We start from the raw sequence: 16,104 nt of genomic DNA on the forward strand, positions 1-16,104 counted from the left end.
CACATTTTGTTAGGGTAGAGTTGAATGTGATTTGAACTATTATAAATGTACAGAACATGAAGATGTCATTTTTTTCTACTCCACTGAGAATAAAGGATAAACATCTGCCTCTAGCATGTTCATGTATTATGCAAGAAGTTATCCCTTTTTAGTTAATTACTGTAACCAATGGCACTCTGTTAAAACAATTTATGTATCCTTTTCCAGACTGGGACATATGCATTCTTGTTTAATTTTTGTCTTGCCAAGACAATGAAACGGATGCATGCCAAATCTATAACGTGAGAGAGAGCTATAAAAATGGAACACTAGGTATTTTCATAAACAATGTTTTTTCAATAGTAGGATAGACACAATACACACCCTACTCATTCATATTAACAGATTAGATGCTTGATTAAAGGAGAGATGTACCCTCTCGAATCATACAGGGGATAAGTGAATCCAGATAACATTCGAACCAATTTGCATGGAGGGAAATCAGAGGTACATCATCTAGTCTTAGTTACCGTGCTAAAGTAATAAACAATAACACAAAGACAGAAAATTCAGAGGTAAGGCTTAAACACCATTTAACAAACCAGCTATGTAAATTCTTCAAAACATGGGTTATTTTATTTATAGGATTTTGTGACAGGAATAATACTTAGCATTTAATATTTTCTAAACCACCCATGATGCAGATGGCAAAAACAGACACTGGAGAGGCTAAACGACTTGCCCAAAGCCAACTAGGCATTTTTCTTAGTGTGCCGTACTGTTGCTAATACTGGTGCAGCTCCACCAGTTGCAGACATAGAAAGAGACACAGCGATTCTCAACCAGGGGTACATGTATCCCTGGGGGTATGCAGAGGTCTTCCAGGGGTACATCAACTCATCTAGATATTTGTCTAGTTTTATAACAGGCTACATAAAAAGCACTAGCAAAGTCAGTGCAAACAAATTTCATTCAATGATTTGTTTGTACTGCTCTATATACCATATACTGAAATGTAAGTACAATATTTATATTCCAATTGATTTATTTTATAACTATATGGTAAAAATGAGAAAGCAAGCCATTTTTCAGTAATAGTGTGCTGGGACACTTTTGTATTTTTAGGTCTGATTTGGCAAGCAAGTAGTTTTTAAGTGAGGTGAAACTTGGGGTATGCTAGACAAATCAGACTCCTGCAAGGGGTACAGTAGCCTGGAAAGGATGAGAGCCACTGCTCTAGGTAGACAAAGCACTGGCAGCCATCACGATTTTAACCATTGTGTTTTCTACACTTGATCTGAGCTGCAACAACAGCTGGTTGATGGTGTGCATTAGTGCTCCTACTGTTTGTTACTACGAGTGGTAGCAATGGTGGAAAATTTTGGGAAGACAAATCTAGTGCAGAACCAGTCAATGACAGAGCCCAGATTACAACTCCATCGTGCCTGGTCCCTACATAGTCACTAACTCACATCATCTCTACAGTACCTATGAGGTTGCAATTAACAGTGGACAAGTCAAGGAAAGCATTAGCCTACACTTGTTATACTACATACAAAGATATGGCCCAAATCACTTTTATTAATATTTAGCACTGTCTTCCTGGACCTGGAAAACCTATCAGCTCCACTAAATGATGGCTGCAATTTTGAAAATATGTGGTGTGACTCAATCAACCAATCCAAGAAGTTTCTTTGCTACAGATCACACATGCATGCATCAACAGGGAGCGGGCATGTTGTAGTAGAACTGACACTCAACCTGAGCTGCTGGGCAACTGGGCATGTGTCTGACTGGTTAGTCATTTCCTTGGGCTACTTGCCCTGTCTGTTCCCAGCTGTATGCATGCACACTGAGTGTCTGCCGCCTTGTAGAGCAACTTTCTTGTCCCTACACTGGCAGCAGCATGTGAAGTCTGAGGCAGCTCACACAGGAGAAACCATAGCCTCTGCTAGCTGCAGCCTGAAGGTCACTGGTGAGGGAGCTAATCAGGAGGCAGCCTCACTTCCTGCTGCTGCCTGCTTCTCTGCTGCTGCCCAGAGCTCATAGGCTTCCCCCTCCAGCAGTCCTAGATGAAAATCTAAACACAAGTAATAAAATAAGTATTTCCAAACCACTTGTGAAATAGGACTAAATCATTACATTACTTCTTTAAAATCCCCTATATGCAAAAATGTAAATATAAAATGAAGCAAAAATCAGCCACGTTGTCAACCTGATGGGTAAGGTCTGCAAGAAGAGAGACAATTTTCCATGGCTCTTTTTAAAAGTAATCTGTGTTTTGTTGATGCTCTGGGAGGAGGGGGAGAGAGAAGGTGTTTCCATTTGGTTTACTATAAAAAAGACCCCCAGAAAAGCTGCTATTCTCTGGGTCACAGTCTGATCTACTTTAATTGACACAGTTTCATCAGGCTGCATTTTCTTGATTCATGATTCCACACTGGCAATTTCAATGCTTAAGTTCCACTATGTGATTAATGAAAGTTTCTGTACTCATCAAATGGCTGTAGTAAATATAGCTGCTGCGTTTTTTCCATTAAACACTTGTTTGCATGGAAATATGCAGTAACAGAAAACACTACATATGCAAAAGATCAAGTGTGTTTTCAGAGAAACTGTAGCTTTTAATTTCCTGCCTTTTCACTTGAAATTCTCAGTCACATTCCATGAGCAGTTTTGGGGGGTTTCTGCAGTTACTGTAATATTTTATAGTTATGATTAGCAGCTCAATGAACTGTAACTGGCTAATACAGAAAAAATAAAAGTTTCTGCTGCAGGTCAGGGAATGGGCTACATGGATTTACAGTTATGTTGGTACATATTCTGACATTTCTTTCCATATTCTTTATGAAAATATGCTTATAATATGGATCTGACATAACTGAGATATACTTTAGGTAAGATGGCTCTTGTAAGGTACTGTTGGAAAGGTTATGATTTACTGAATGTGATTATCCAATGTGTATGCAGATATCATTTCTGTATCTGAAGTTAGGAATATTAACTATGTATCTGTATTTCAAATGTGTTACTTTGGGTGTCACCCCCAACCAGCCCTTCAGATACAACAATGGAAAAGCCAGACAGGGCTAATGGGCCAACGGCAGACGCAATGAACTGTGAAAGAGCTTAGTCTTCCTATGGACACTCCAGACAGCCTACAAGTATGGCTGCCACAGGCCTGCAGAGACATGGGTCTGAGTCACCTGGTACTGGATCCACCCCTTGGAATGCCAGTGTTCTTCCACTGGGAGACAAAGGGTTCCCATCACACACAAGAGCTATCTAAGGCAGGGAAGTGACATCATTGTGGTTCTCCTCTGCCTCCCCACCCAAAGAGACATTGAAAAAACACCTGAAAGCAAGAAGTGAACTGAGGGGAGACGGACTGAACCCAGGCTGGGAGGACATCCAGTCTGTGAGTGGAAATACCTAAAATCTCCAGCTGCAGGCCAGTGCAGCTGCCTTTCAAGACTTTCTGTAATCTACCTGTGACAATATCTAGGATGAGAAATTACATTTTGTAACCTGTTTCTTAAAGTATCTTGAGCTTAGCTTGCATATTTCATTTTATTTGCTCAGTTATCTGCTTTGTTCTGTTGGTTATCTCTTATAGTCACTTAAAATTCACCTTTTGTAGTTAATAAACTTATTTCTTGTTTATAATATAACCCCAGTTGTACAATTCACAATTCGGGGTGGGGCAGGGGTGTTAAGAGGTTGTGCATCCCTTCCTCCACATTGAGGGAGGAGACAGATTTCATAATATATCTTTGGGTCTGCACACCAAGAGAAGTGGACACCTGAGTGCTGGAGACAAGTCCCTTAAGCTGAGCCTTCGCAGAACTAATCTCAGTGTCTGTTCCATTCTGCAGTTTGGTGTGGCCCTCCTTGTGTGTGCGCTGGAGAAGGCTTAATAGAATTTCTTGGCTCAGCAAGACAGGTAAAAAGGATACCCAGGCTGACGAAACAGACAGGCTCAGTGGTATCTCAGCACATCAGGTGGCATCCTAAAGGGGGACAAACCATCACATATCTATTTCAAGTGAATTTTGTGTGTATGAATGGCACTGGATTGAAGGCCATGAAGATAAACTTTCTACCCACAGAAACAGCATGGTACAGGCAGCAAAAACTTCACTAATGTGTCTGATTGACAAGAGATTAACTCTCTAGGTTCAGATGTGTCTGTTCAGTCCTCTGCTTCTCTGCTAAGACTCACAATAAGGAGCTAAAAGAAAAGGAGTACTTGTAGCACCTTAGAGACTAACCAATTTATTTGAGCATGAGCTTTCGTGAGCTACAGCTCACTTCATCAGATGTATACCGTGGAAACTGCAGCAGACTTTATATACACACAGAGATCATGAAACAATACCTCCTCCCACCCCACTGTCCTGCTGGTAATAGCTTATCTAAAGTGATCATCAGGTGGGCCATTTCCAGCACAAATCCAGGTTTTCTCACCCTCCACCCCCCACACAAATTCACTCTCCTGCTGGTGCTAGCCCATCCAAAGTGACAACTCTTTACATAATCAAGTCGGGCTATTTCCTGCATAGATCCAGGTTTTCTCACATCCCCCCCACCCCCATACACACACAAACTCACTCTCCTGCTGGTAATAGCTCATCTAAACTGACCACTCTCCAAGTTTAAATCCAAGTTAAACCAGAACATCTGGGGGGGGGGGGTAGGAAAAAACAAGAGGAAACAGGCTACCTTGCATAATGACTTAGCCACTCCCAGTCTCTATTTAAGCCTAAATTAATAGTATCCAATTTGCAAATGAATTCCAATTCAGCAGTTTCTCGCTGGAGTCTGGATTTGAAGTTTTTTTGTTTTAAGATAGCGACCTTCATGTCTGTGATTGCGTGACCAGAGAGATTGAAGTGTTCTCCGACTGGTTTATGAATGTTATAATTCTTGACATCTGATTTGTGTCCATTTATTCTTTTACGTAGAGACTGTCCAGTTTGACCAATGTACATGGCAGAGGGGCATTGCTGGCACATGATGGCATATATCACATTGGTGGATGTGCAGGTGAACGAGCCTCTGATAGTGTGGCTGATGTTATTAGGCCCTGTGATGGTGTCCCCTGAATAGATATGTGGGCACAGCTGGCAACGGGCTTTGTTGCAAGGATAGGTTCCTGGGTTAGTGGTTCTGTTGTGTGGTATGTGGTTGTTGGTGAGTATTTGCTTCAGGTTGCGGGGCTGTCTGTAGGCAAGGACTGGCCTGTTTCCCAAGACTTGTGAGAGTGTTGGGTCATCCTTTAGGATAGGTTGTAGATCCTTAATAATGCGTTGGAGGGGTTTTAGTTGGGGGCTGAAGGTGACCGCTAGTGGCGTTCTGTTATTTTCTTTGTTAGGCCTGTCCTGTAGTAGGTAACTTCTGGGAACTCTTCTGGCTCTATCAATCTGTTTCTTTACTTCTGCAGGTGGGTATTGTAGTTGTAAGAAAGCTTGACAGAGATCTTGTAGGTGTTTGTCTCTGTCTGAGGGGTTGGAGCAAATGCGGTTGTATCGCAGAGCTTGGCTGTAGACGATGGATCGTGTGGTGTGGTCAGGGTGAAAGCTGGAGGCATGCAGGTAGGAATAGCGGTCAGTAGGTTTCCGGTATAGGGTGGTGTTTATGTGGCCATTGTTTATTAGCACTGTAGTGTCCAGGAAGTGGATCTCTTGTGTGGACTGGACCAGGCTGAGGTTGGTGGTGGGATGGAAATTGTTGAAATCATGGTGGAATTCCTCAAGGGCTTCTTTTCCATGGGTCCAGATGATGAAGATGTCATCAATATAGCGCAAGTAGAGTAGGGGCTTTAGGGGACGAGAGCTGAGGAAGCGTTGTTCTAAATCAGCCATAAAAATGTTGGCATACTGTGGGGCCATGCGGGTACCCATAGCAGTGCCGCTGATCTGAAGGTATACATTGTCCCCAAATGTGAAATAGTTATGGGTAAGGACAAAGTCACAAAGTTCAGCCACCAGGTTAGCCGTGACATTATCGGGGATAGTGTTCTTGACGGCTTGTAGTCCATCTTTGTGTGGAATGTTGGTGTAGAGGGCTTCTACATCCATAGTAGCCAGGATGGTGTTATCAGGAAGATCACCGATGGATTGAAGTTTCCTCAGGAAGTCAGTGGTGTCTCGAAGGTAGCTGGGAGTGCTGGTAGCGTAGGGCCTGAGGAGGGAGTCTACATAGCCAGACAATCCTGCTGTCAGGGAGCTAAAAATGTGATAGAAGATTCTGAGATATGGTTACCTGCTGTCAGCAAAGAACAAATGAAGTCAACTCATTTCCACAGGATGCTGGACAGCCACCTGATATCAACTATTTTCACTCAAAATTCTAGGCCAGACAGAAAACAACAACCTAGGGTGAATACCCTGACCCTACTAAAGTCAACTGGAGTTTTTACCTGACTTCCAATAGAGCCAAGATTTCACCCCTACAGATGAAAAAGTCACTATCCCATTGTTAGTTCACAAGTCATCCAATCCTCTACACAGTGTTAGAATTTAATTCCAAGTAGAATGTGAAGTGGCTAGTACACCATGGCACAGGTAACAAAAGGAAAAATAAATTATTAACAGAGTTCAGAATCTCGTTAAACTAATGGATAATATTTATTTCATTTTACTCTTAAAATACAATATAGTCTTGAATTTTACAGTCACCAAAACATTAAGTAATAACAGCAGTGACTAGGTCATCTGCAGAGATTGAACCCAGGACCTCTGGGCTTAAAAACATGAACCTCTTCTGCTTGTACTAAATAACCAAGTGCATTAGATAGAAATTTCTGAATGCAGTAGAAGACCCTATGTGGTCTAGCCATAGAAGGGAGACAAATGCCACTGTTATGTTTCAATTTCCCTCTTATGCTTGGTTCTATAACTTTCCTCATTATAAGCCGAGCACTGTAATTGCAACAGTATGCTCTTCTAACAGCCTTTCTTCTTATACACTCTTTGGAACACAAAAGTTGCCACTGGGCACTTGAATTGATGCTAAATACAACAATATGAAGCTCTTTAAACCTAAAATATAGTCTGCTGAGAAAGCACAAGCTGGACTCGCTTGCATAGATCACACACTATACATAAAATGAGTAGGTACCATCTTTCAGATGAGACACTACTATACTCTATCTAATAATTTGCTGTCAAAAACTGTGCATTCAATGATCTGCCGAACACAAAATGCTTACATATTTATAAAAGATAGTGAGTGCCCAATGGCAACAATATTTTCCCACACATCATTACTCTAATACATTGTACAACCTTTTCCCTTTAGAAAGAGCAGAAATCTTGCAGCAGGTGTTAATGTTTTAGTTCATTATAGCAAGACTATGGTGTACTGCAATGCTATGTTCTCAGTTTGTGCCAAGATCCCAGGTATCTAAGTTAGCTACATTAAAATCAAGGAGTGCTTTTTACTAAAATATGGGCCTCTGGCTAGAAACACTAGAGAACAGATGCTAAAAAAAAAGAGAGAGAGAGAGAGTAGGAAAGCAGACTGTACACAATAGTGACTTACAGGGCGGCTTTTAGGAGACCTTGGAAGAATTTTGCCAAGGTGACCTTGAAAAAAGGTAGCTGCTCTCTCAACCTCAAGGTGAATGACACATAAGGAGAAGGGCTGGAATCACAGGAAGCATGGATTATTCTGAATGACCATGGAAGGTGATTCTTTGAAAGTGGATTACAATTAACTTTACAACAATAATTTCTACTGATTAAATAAAGTTATGTTTGTGGATGGAAGAAGTCGATGTGGGCCATCTAGTGTTGTGCACAATCAATAAGGAATAACAGTAAGCCCAACTGTACATCAGGCTGTAATGCTAAAGGTCCTTCATAAACCATAACAAAGCTAAAGCAGATAACATCCTCAGAATCCAGATATGGAACTAATGTCTTCATTTATGTACATATTATTTGTACTTTATTTCAGAATATGTATAATAAGGTTTCCCCAAACGCACAGCCACCTGAAAGAGGGAGAAATACCAATAACCTAGCGCAGCAGCTGAAAAGCCAGTAAGAACTGTTCAAAATGGTTTCTTTTTAATAAGAAAGCAGTTCATCATATGTAGTGCTAGGTAAATAAGCAAATACAAAATGCAATAATAAATCAGCGTATACTTTGTGACACTAGGGGGAACTCTAAGGTACCAGGAATGAAAAAAATTACTTCGGGAAGCTACTGTTAGTATAGTTATACAAGGGACCTTAAATTCATTACATTTTTTCCTCTTTGCTTTACTAGGTCAAAAAACAACAGCTTTTTTCTTTTTTTATTATATTCTTTTGATGACACGTTAGTCATTTATTTTTCCAATATCCTAAATTTACAGACTGTAAAAATCCATTAGCCTACTACAGTATTAGATGCATAATCGTAATACTGTGTAAAACTGTTTAGGATCCTCAAATAAACCAGTATTCCAGTGAGTTTTGTAAGAAATAATCCCATTTTACAGAGGGGGAAACTGAAGCACAGAAGTAAGTGGCCCAAGTCCACAGCAAAGCAGTGACAGAGTTGAAAAGGAACCCAGATTTCCCGAAATCCGGTCCCCTGCTCTAACCAACAGACCACACACAGCTACCCTTTTAATTTATAGCATTCAACTAACAATCTGCTCATCTAAGATGAATGCTCAGTAACATTGTCTATACTAGTCCATATGCACAAACTTATACTTAAACTTCATAAATATCTTTATGAATTAGTCATATGGTGCTAAATATTGTGTAAGTACTGTACAGATATCTAGACATCTACTGTACAGACGTAGCTCAGTGATATTAGTCACTCTGAATACTGTAGAATACGGAATTCCCTCATTGTTAAGAATAAAAAAATTACTGTGGTTCTGACTGTAAAATAAAGCACTTAAATGTCACTTTTCTCATGTGGCATTTCCCTGTCTGTTGTTACAATGCTGGCATTTCCCCATGTGGCATTTCCCTGTCTGTTGTTACGATACAACTCAGCAACATTTCTTTACCAGGTGAAAGCCCACATTCACTCTGCAGTGATAGTTTATTGTAAGCAGGCACTGCTTGTTTAATGTATCAGCTAGCTGACCTCATTCTTAGAGATTACTCATCACAGCTTAAAGACATTAAACCATTTCAATATGTAGCTGTTAATCTTTTGGCACCAGAAGTCTGGTTTCCCCAGAGCAACAGCAGGCGCCAAGGAGTTAAATAGATTTTAATGAATGGTTTTCACTAGTCTATGCACAAACAATTATTATGTCTTCAAGACACATGCCCTTGCTTGGGCTGACTGTTTGAAGGAAGCCCATATTCAAATGCTTGTGCGTTCTTTTTTCCACAACCCACACATATTGTATTAGAATTCTGACACCAGCCATCCATGCTGAAGAAAGCAAAGTAATTAGTTTTATTCAATAAGCCACATATGATTAGAACTTTAACCAAAACTTTATTGTAAAGACAGGAAATTGAGAGGCAAGGTTTGCACACTAACCTTCACTCTGCCTCCTTGTGTGTGCACTCTACAATAATGTCTCATTTCAGGATGACAACACTATTCAAAACAGTCTTCAGCAAATAAAGCATTATAATGAAGAATGTTTTTATAATTGTAAATGGAATGGATACACAGCGTTCATGTTTTTAAAAGACTTTTTGTAATACATATCAGCAAGTGATAAGGAGAATAACAATTCAGGTTGCTAAAGTAAGCTCAGCTCTTCATTTCCTTACTTCTGCAATGAAAATTATTTCCATTTTAAGTGGTCTGGGGCAGTTAACTGATATTTGTCAATGCGACTTATGCATTGTGACTGCTATATAAATAATAATGCCTCAACATTTATATTACACTAACCAATTGTTGCATTATGAAATGCATTTATGACTCTATTATTACTTTTTCAACAGAACCACAGAAAAATTGTAAGAGATTGTGTATAAGAGATCATGCAGCCCGGCTTCCTATCAGTGCAGTCTTTTGCCCATCTTAAATTTAAACACTCCACGCAATGGGCTTCCATTACCTTAACTGGAAGACTATTCCAGTCTCTATAAGTTCCCACAAGAAAGTTTTTGGTGGCCGCTCTGACAATTTTTCCTAAAATACTTAATTAACTTTAGGAAAAACAAATAAATATGCACATATCCAAATCATTTATATTTATTTATGTAGGTTTTTTTATAGACTCAATAATAAAAATAATGTACAGTTGTCTCTATTCTTTACTGGACCTAAACAGAATAGAAACAAAATAATGTGCTTTGCACATTCTTGTCTATTTTGTTGTTTCTTTTGCTTTATTGATTGCTTTTTTCTTAAGACTTGCTAGCTAGTAAGGCTGCTGCTGTGAAAAATTATATATGTATATTTGTATGTATAACTTTTCACAGCAGACTTACTAGCTAACTGGAAGGCAGTGAAAAGTGATATTAACAAACATACAAATATAGTTTTTCACAGCAGACTTACAGAGCCCCGGCAAGCCAGGGGACAAATTAAGCCACAGATGGAGAGGTGGGTAGGGAGGCAGTGGGGGCCAGGGGCAATGGGGGTAGGGGTGAGCCCAGGGCTCCCAGGTGGGGATGCAGCCTGAAGCCCTGAGGCTGTAGCCTGGCACCTGCCACCCCAGGGCTGCAGCCAGAAGCCCGAGCCCCACCACCCCTGGGAAAGTGGGGAACTCACATCAGCTGCCTGCTCCTCTGGCATTTGTGGCTGCAGAGGAGGGCAGCCCCCAGATCCCTTCTGGTAGCCCCAGGGGAGGGGCCACTGTTTCCCCCCTCTCCTCCATCACTGCGCAGGAAGCTGTGGCTGCAAGAAAAGCCTCTGGTGGGTGCATGCGGGCATGGTGGCCGCATTTGAGAAACACACTGTAACTGGTTTCAATGTGAGGAAGCTGTTCCGAATTTTCAGCTTAAATTCACTTTTCTGTATTTTCTTGTTGAGTCAGACTTTTATTTTTTTTAATAGTTGTATTCCATTATCCATGAGTGAATTTTACCTGCGTCATTTATTAATGGCTCTACTGTATCCATAGTGCTGCTCTTTCCCCTTGATATATTATTAAATCCCTTTATTCCCTTTGGCTGCTCTTTTTTTATGAAATTCTGTCTTTTACATATAAAATTGTACATTCCTTTAAAAAAAATCAAAAAGATGAAAAATATAATACACAGACAATGAGGAGGAATTTCAGATACAACTGCAGGAATAGATTCCAGCAGCTGTGGTCTGAAGGACACACCAGAGTGTCTATCCCTAGAGGTTTCAGAGTAGCAGCCGTGTTAGTCTGTATTCACAAAAAGAAAAGGAGGACTTGTAGCACCTTAGAGACTAACATATTTATCTGAGCATAAGCTTTCGTGAGCTACAGCTCACTTCATCGGATGAAGGCTTTCCTTCCAAATCCCGACAAGAATTATTTCTATTTAGCTTGGGATCTTGGCAGAATCATAGCACATCGCATGGGCAGAGGGGGACTAAGGTTTTGTTGGTGCATTATTTAAAACACTAGGGAGCACAACCATCAGCAGTGGGAATCAAACCCAGGTGTCTTACATAAAAGTCCAAAGCATTGCCATTAAGCCAGCAGGCATCCAGCAGGACACTAGAAATTAGAGATAATGGATCTGAACATTCCCTTACAGGACAACATTTTTGCTTCATATTAGTAATACCAAAGAGGATCAAATACACATTTCTCACAAACAATTAAGGAAAAAGATCTCTAGATGTTAGTGAACTTGATGAGTGGCTGGTTTAAGAAACCAAATGCTTTCAAATTCCCCCAAATTACTCAACATGCAATTTCCTGAGAGACAATAAAATCATTTTTTCCTACCATGGAAGCACAATATACAGTGCTGATCCTAGGTATATTTGCAAACGACTTTCTTGTTCTCACCATCTCCCTGTACTCAACAAGGCAGATGATATTTCTCCCTGAGTCTCCTCTTTCACCCATCCCTTCTCTCCCCCTTTACTAGGCTTGGAACCTAGTTCTCTGATTAGGCAGGTCTTATACTTTGGGGTTGGGCTCATGGAGCACAAATATGGATGATACTGTCTTCTGATCAGATAGCTTTCATCTGCAATGGGAGCAGAGGTAAGCCCATGCTGAGTGCTTTTGAAAATCCCACCCGACACACTTTCAGGATCTCCTCAGGTTCAAAGTTTCTCCATCTGGTTTTTCCATGGCTGATGAACACCTCAGTATATAGCATAATTACTTTACTATTTCAAATTTTAAAGTGACATTTGGACTTGAAGCTGAACTGGGTGCTATAGTAATAATAAAAAACATTTTTCAACAAATTCACATCCCAGGGGCATTGCTTGTTTCCATGACAATATTTAATACCTACCATATGAGCCTGGCATTCTCTCCTCATAAGTAAAATGAAGTTGCAGTTCCTCTTCTGACATCTGACATATGAACACTTTTAACAAACAGCAAATAATGAACAACGCATTGTGGGCCTGCCAAATAAAAAGATGGCTAGAAGGGAAACAGAAAAGTAAACAAGAGTCAATAATGTTTTACTTATTAATGTTCAGCAATAGTCATGACCACCTGTGTGTAACAGTGAATGGAAAGGTCTCTGTAGCCCATATGAGGCAAAGGCAAGTCTCAAGTGTGGACACTCAATAGCAAGGAAAATGTATTTAAACAAACGCTTCTTTTCAAGAGGATGCAGCCTTCTTGCTACATATAGTTTAGTACTATTATTAAAAACGTCATAGTTACCATTAAGTGCCATTCTCTTCAGGAAATTGACTAGCTACCCTATTATCTTTTTTAATCTCTACATCCCAGAGGTCCCCAATCTGTGGGGCACGCCCCCGCAGGGGGGCATGGAGGAACGTTTGGGAGAGCGTGGCTGGGGTTCCAGCCTCGGGCCCTGGCACCTGTGCTCAGGGCACCAGCTGCCGGCTCAGCCCCTGGCCAAGGTTCATCTCCCAGCTATGGCCCCAACATCAGCCCCCTTATCCCTGTCCATATCCCTCATTCCCACTCCTGGCTCCAGCTCCAGGGGGAGCAGGGGTGGGGGCACGGACAGGGGAAAGGGGAGGTGCAAGGTAAAAAGTTTGGGGACCCACTCCTACTTACAATCGGGCAGATCTTCTCAAATGAATCGAGACCTCTACAAATATCTCATTCTTTCTGCATGGAAATTTATCCCCAATCTTATCCCTTTACGTGCACAAATATTCCTCAGGTGACACTCGAGGTGGAAGATGCTCAGTGGATTTCAGGAGCAACAGCAGTAAGTCCAGTTACTCTTCACAACTTTAACCCCAGATTTCTAGGCATGAAGGCAATCCAGCAGGGAACTGTTTTATGTCCCTCTGGGTCCCTATGTCCAGCTGCAGGGGGACCCTGTCAACAGCAATATATGCAGCTCCTGCTGAAGCCATGCTGTCAAGGGGCTGAGGGGCCAACACAGCAGCAGCCAAAAGGAGGACTTCTTTCCTCTGGACATAAGACAGATTCTTTCTCAATGGATCCCTAGATTAGAAGAGGAGTTGGCCTCAAAATGTCTGCAAACTCCTCTTCCTTCCCCTGCCAGGAAAGAAGTTTCCAGGAAAAAAAAAATCTTTGGAAAGTTTCTTGGAAAACTATACTTCTGAAAGTATAACCTCTTGAAATTTTCATCCCCCACTGGGAGGGAAGAGGATTAGAAAGACAATCTGATCATACAATTTGAAAGCAGTGGAATTTTATATCATTTTCTATTCTGGCCTGGTCAGAGTTTCAAGTATTCTAGAAATAATGCACTGATTTTAAAATAAATTTAGATTAGCTAAAAAGCATCATCAGATGGTTTATAATATGCCTTAAAAAAGCATTTAAGTTGAAAAATAAATGTTTATTTTGCAAAATAAGCAGCCAGTAGCATGGCATCAGAGCCACTGCTACTACAGTTTAAGGGAAACAAAATCCCTAGCGCATCACTTGTTCTCTTAAATTTTATTTATGCTCCAAGGAATTTTGAGTCACAGACTATGAACCTAGCAAAAAGGAGTATTTGCGTAGCATTTTTATTGTCTGTCATGCCCACCCACAGAAAGGAATGGGACTGCAGTGCCTAGGACTGCAGAGTGGGAAGGGAAGAGATTAATCCAAAGTTACATAAACATATGTTTGTTGCAACATTTAGACCCACTCACACCAGTAAAGCAAATGGAAAACTTCTATTCTTCTGTAATGGCACAGCTTTACATATTATGCTCCATTCCCAATGCTTGAAATACACAAGATACTTGTTCCTCTGAAATTAGTTTATCTTTTAAAAACAAAAACAAACTTTAAGAGAACCTGAATTTTCACCATGCCAATTAAGGTATTTATGGAGCAGCCATCAACAAAATGAACATTTAAAACATAAAAGGGAACACCCGGCATTTCACTGCCAACTTACTTTTGACATTCCGCTGAAATTTTTAACTCTTTGGTTCTAGAAAGGAAAACTTTAATCAATGCCCCAAGATTTCCTGTTCGAGGATTGTTCTCAACTAGATGAGGGATTGAAAAGATTAGAGTACATTTGTAATTTAAGTTAGAATAATTAATTCAAACACAGGATATATAGAGTGGGAATTACTCTCCATTGCACATTTTATGTATTTTTTTAAATAAACACACACACAACAAGCCTACTTTTTTTAGTTTTTTTTTTTTAAACAGTCTATAGTTAAAGATGACAAAAACCTCCAAGATTCTCCTGTCAACGTTTCTGATATTGCAAGATTGTTCACTACACTACATTTTCCAACCTACATTTAAAACATTCCAAACAACGGACCCACAGCGTTTCTTTCAGGGGACTATTCCACACCTCAATAGATCTCACTATCAGGAAAGTGTGCCTGACTGTGACAGGTTACAGAGTAACAGCCGTGTTAGTCTGTATTCGCAAAAAGAAAAGGAGTACTTGTGGCACCTTAGAGACTAACCAATTTATTTGAGCATGAGCTTTCGTGAGCTACAGCTCACTTCATCGGATGCATACCGTGGAAACTCCACGGTATGCATCCGATGAAGTGAGCTGTAGCTCACGAAAGCTCATGCTCAAATAAATTGGTTAGTCTCTAAGGTGCCACAAGTACTCCTTTTCTTTTTGACTGTGACAATGTCATTTCATTCCTCACCCTTCTACCATCCCTGGTTCTTCCCTGCATAATCTCTCTCTATCAGCATTGTTACCCTTTCAATATTTTAGAAGTTTCTATAGTGTAAAGAACAGAGTTAACGTTGCAAGTTAAAACTTAAAACATCCAGGGAATCAAATTAAAATTCAGAATGAGAAGCAGAATATGCACTCATCTTCTAATTCAAGTGTCAACTCCACATGACAGGTATCACACACTAGACTCCATCTTTGCCCACTGACACTCTATATATCGTCCACTGATCTTCTACTTCTAAAGGGGCAATGCTTTAAAAATCATTATTTAAAAGAAGTCTGCTCAATTACTAAAATAACTATGCCCAAGTCACTTCCGTCTGTTGGCAACACCCAGAATAATGTGATAATGTTACATTTAAGCAACACAGATTAGTAGAATGTGTTTTCATCTTCCACTTGGAGATAAATATGATTTTAAAAATCTCATTATTGAAATGCAGATGAGCAAAATTAAATAAATACAGACATAGAAGTTTACATGAACACTAATTTATCAGAAAAGTTGATAAACACAGAAATATGTGAAGACATCAAAATAATCTCTCTCACCTAAAGACTTGCAGATTGAGATGGTGGCTTCTTCCAACAGCTTTAGCTCGGCACTGAAGACGAAGAAAGGAAGCATTTAGTTATATGAGCAATAACAATCCCTGAGCCTATAGAGGCCTGCCGCTTGTATAATACAATTACTGCATTTAAATAAATTTGTTATAGTGCAGTACTGCAATTCCTATGACCTTGTAATTTAAAAAAAAAAACAACGAGGAGTCCTTGTTGCACCTTAGAGAATAACAAATTTATCTGGGCATAAGCTTTTGTGGGCTAGAACCCACTTCATCAGATGTATGCTAAAGGAATTGGCGGCTGTGATTGCAGAGCCATTGGCCATTATCTTTGAAAACTCGTGGCGAACGGAGGAAGT

General features: G+C 40.2%; 1 protein-coding gene across 5 annotated transcripts in view; it reads right to left on the minus strand.

Moving 5' to 3' along the window:
- The window catches only part of DYM (dymeclin), a 385,584-nt gene that overhangs the window by 310,331 nt on the left and 59,149 nt on the right, over nucleotides 1-16,104 (minus strand). For all 5 annotated transcript variants that reach the window (XM_048851023.2, XM_048851027.2, XM_048851022.2 and 2 more), the window contains 3 exons: nucleotides 15,732-15,784; nucleotides 14,415-14,508; nucleotides 12,357-12,490 (listed from right to left, as the gene is read on the minus strand). In XM_048851023.2, the coding sequence (XP_048706980.1) occupies nucleotides 12,357-12,490; nucleotides 14,415-14,508; nucleotides 15,732-15,784 (281 nt within the window). The remainder of the gene's footprint in view (nucleotides 1-12,356; nucleotides 12,491-14,414; nucleotides 14,509-15,731; nucleotides 15,785-16,104) is intronic.

Source organism: Caretta caretta, chromosome 5, assembly GCF_965140235.1.
Source record: "Caretta caretta isolate rCarCar2 chromosome 5, rCarCar1.hap1, whole genome shotgun sequence".
In the NCBI taxonomy this organism is placed as follows: Eukaryota; Metazoa; Chordata; order Testudines; family Cheloniidae; genus Caretta; species Caretta caretta.